Source organism: Crocodylus porosus, unplaced genomic scaffold, assembly GCF_001723895.1.
Source record: "Crocodylus porosus isolate Cpor-Errol unplaced genomic scaffold, CroPor_comp1, whole genome shotgun sequence".
NCBI classification, from domain to species: Eukaryota; Metazoa; Chordata; order Crocodylia; family Crocodylidae; genus Crocodylus; species Crocodylus porosus.
The window spans coordinates 144,935,964-144,938,951 of NW_017728886.1; the positions used below are offsets into that span (position 1 = coordinate 144,935,964).

At 39.2% G+C, this 2,988-nt stretch overlaps 1 protein-coding gene across 1 annotated transcript in view; it reads right to left on the reverse strand.

Moving 5' to 3' along the window:
- KDSR (3-ketodihydrosphingosine reductase) overlaps positions 1-2,988 on the reverse strand; it is a 51,440-nt gene that overhangs the window by 19,204 nt on the left and 29,248 nt on the right. Inside the window, exon 4 of the mRNA XM_019538380.1 lies at positions 469-534. Coding sequence (XP_019393925.1) covers positions 469-534 — 66 coding nt within the window. The remainder of the gene's footprint in view (positions 1-468; positions 535-2,988) is intronic.

A 2,988-nucleotide genomic window follows, 5' to 3' on the forward strand; every position in this document is an offset into this window, starting at 1 on the left:
CTGCCACGGCAGGGGGTTGGACTAGATGATCTACTCAGGTCCCTTCCGACCCTAGAAACTATGAAATTACCGGTCTTTTTTGTACACAGTGCAAGCGCCAGCCGTCTCCCCCGTCTCAAGCAGCACATGCATCCCACCCTCTCCTGCTACACTGCCCCACCCCCAGGAACAGGAGCAGTAAGTAGAAGCTAAAGGAACCCAAAGAACCTGGTGGCCATAGCAGTAGCAAATCAGGAGGGTGAACTGCAGTGGCAGCTACACTGGGAACTTGCAGGCTGCAAGCTGTTTGGTGGCCACATACAGTCTGTGGGCCACCAGTTGGGCAACCATGATCTATATTAATAGGTAGGAAAGTGTTTTTCCTATGACTGGCAAGTCAAATGTTAATATTTACAAGAAACTATTTCTACTACACACTTGTAGCATGAGAAAGCTTTCTGAACATAAATAAATCTATTACTTGCTTACTTGTTTCAAGACGTTCTCCACATGTCCATAGTCTTTAGACACATCAACAGATATACAAAGCACAACCTAATGAAAAGAAAAGAGGCTGTAACATTCAGCAGAATAAGAATCAAGTCCAACTCTTTAGAAGATTTTAAAGAACAAATCTTTTCAGCAAATGAAATAGGCACTTTCTGAGGTCTGTGTGCGCCTCAGGTGCTTCCAAATGCAAGATGAGGACAATACCCACCTTACTGGGTTATTGAGAGGCCAGGATTATTCACGTATTAAGGCAGAACCTTACTCTGGAAATTTACGATTATACTATTATTACTTTTTTTTTTTTTTTTTAAACTTGCATCTTAAATAACAAGCACTGTTTTACTTAATTCTATACTAGTGCTGTAGTTTCACTATGCTACTCTTTTCAACAGATTGTTCTAACAATAGGACATTATTCATGTAAAAGTTTGGTACTATTTTTTATAAAACAGGTTAAGTGCACTTCTTTATTGGGCTTCATTTGGAAAGCTGCAACTGATAGAATGGAAAACATTTCCATGAGTAACTAATGTTACAGTTGTGACATATTTAAGATATGAGGATCTCTTCACATAACAGATGCAAAAAGACATTTCACAATATGGTTGACCTTTAATCTTTAGGAACCATAAAGCACATGGTTTCATATTGGGAATTCATAGGAATATGAACACTATCTTTTTTTTACCTAAAATTAGAAAGCTTCAACGATGGTTCTGAATCTGTAAAATGTATATTAACCAAGGGCTAAAGTTGAAGATTTACTCAATTTTTCCTGACACTGATGGTATTCCAGTGAATGACAGTGACTAGTTGTTCCTGCATTCTTGTTAGCATTCCAATTGCTAATCTGTGGCTCTGGTCAAGTCACTTAAGTGCTCTCTCAAAGGAAGTTTCAACATGAATTTTACTGCAATTATGATGCATAACACACAAGGAACTGTGGCAGGTAACTATTTGCCAAGTTTTCCAGAAGCCTAGGTAGTAAGATTATCTGCTTATGGAAAGGTTGCAACACTTGTTTGCTGTATAAACAGAAACCGATAGCCAATCCTGTTTGTCAGGTTGACTAGTCCTTCCAGCAGTGTCCCACAAATTGCCGTAACACTAGATGGGCTTCTGAACATTTTATGGGGGAGACAGTAAGGATAACTGCCCAGAGATTCTCCCAAAAGGCACTTTGTACAGTTGGCACATGAACAAGATGGACAAAAAAGGGTGCAAAAGGGGCAATGCCTAATGCCTATGTTTTTACAAATGGGTCAGAGGAATGGATTGTTTGGTTACAACTAAGTGCCTTAAGTAAATATCTTCATTTTTCACATACTGAAACTCTCACAAGGCCTCAGATGATTAACTAGTTTGTTTATAAAACACTAGCTGTACTAAATTTTATAAAAATAACTGCAAGATGAGCCAACTGGGGACTGGGAAGTCCCCACATCTGTAGGGTGAGTGGGTTGCAAGACTATTCAAGCTTTGGATATTACCCACCCTGGCACAAACTTTAGGTCTTCATTCTCCAACAAGAAGCAATTGAGACCTACAGATATACAAACAAGTATATTTCATAATAAAAAAAAAATCTAGACGTTGCAGTCCAAAATATCCTCTTGATAACCCTCTAAAATCCAGCCTTATGGTATGATCATAGTAGACAAGCATGGACTACAACAGCAGGGGGAACAGAAAGGTTGAATATCCTTACAGGTTTACCTGTACAGATGCCAGGCTTGGCTTTGAACTTGTGTTCTCTTCAGTTCTACTTTCTTGGAGTTGGCGATTCAATTTTATTACATTTTAGAATTTAGGGGGAAAAACCTACTATTAAAAGAAGAATATATATGTTGTCTTAGTTGAATACAGAGGGCAGATCAGTCAGGAGGTTTCTGCTGTTGCAACCCTAGAGCAACAGCAGACACTTCAGAGCAAGATTACTTATCTAAACAACTGATTAGTTGCCTGCAATATGAGATACTTTAGTCAGCAGCTGCCAAAGCTATTCTTTATCTCTGATAAGACAATCAGATAATATATGCAGGTCTCTTACTTCCATCACTAAATCATTAAGAGTTCCTTTTTCCCTGCATCATTAATGTTACCTTCTCGAGAATATGGGTAATTCCTTTTATTAAGCAGCAGCCAGAAAAACTGACACCATAAATCCTCTAAACTGTCCCTAGTGGTTCCCCTCAGCTTTCTTCTAAACGAGGGTCAAACTGCATTTATTCACTAAAGAAGCTGCTTCTGCTTTAAAAGGTGCAATCTAACTCCTACTGAAGTAACTGGAAAAAGTCCCACATCGTGAGCTCTCTATACATTTTATTCCTGTTAGCACACGTTACCTGTTTAGGGCTCTGTACATTGAAAATAAATTTCATAGATTTCATAAACATTAGGGCTGGAAGGGACCTCGGGAGATCATTGAGTCCAGCCCCCTGCCCAAAGGGCAGGAAGTCAGCTGGGGTCATAGGATCCCAGCAAGATAAGCATCCAATT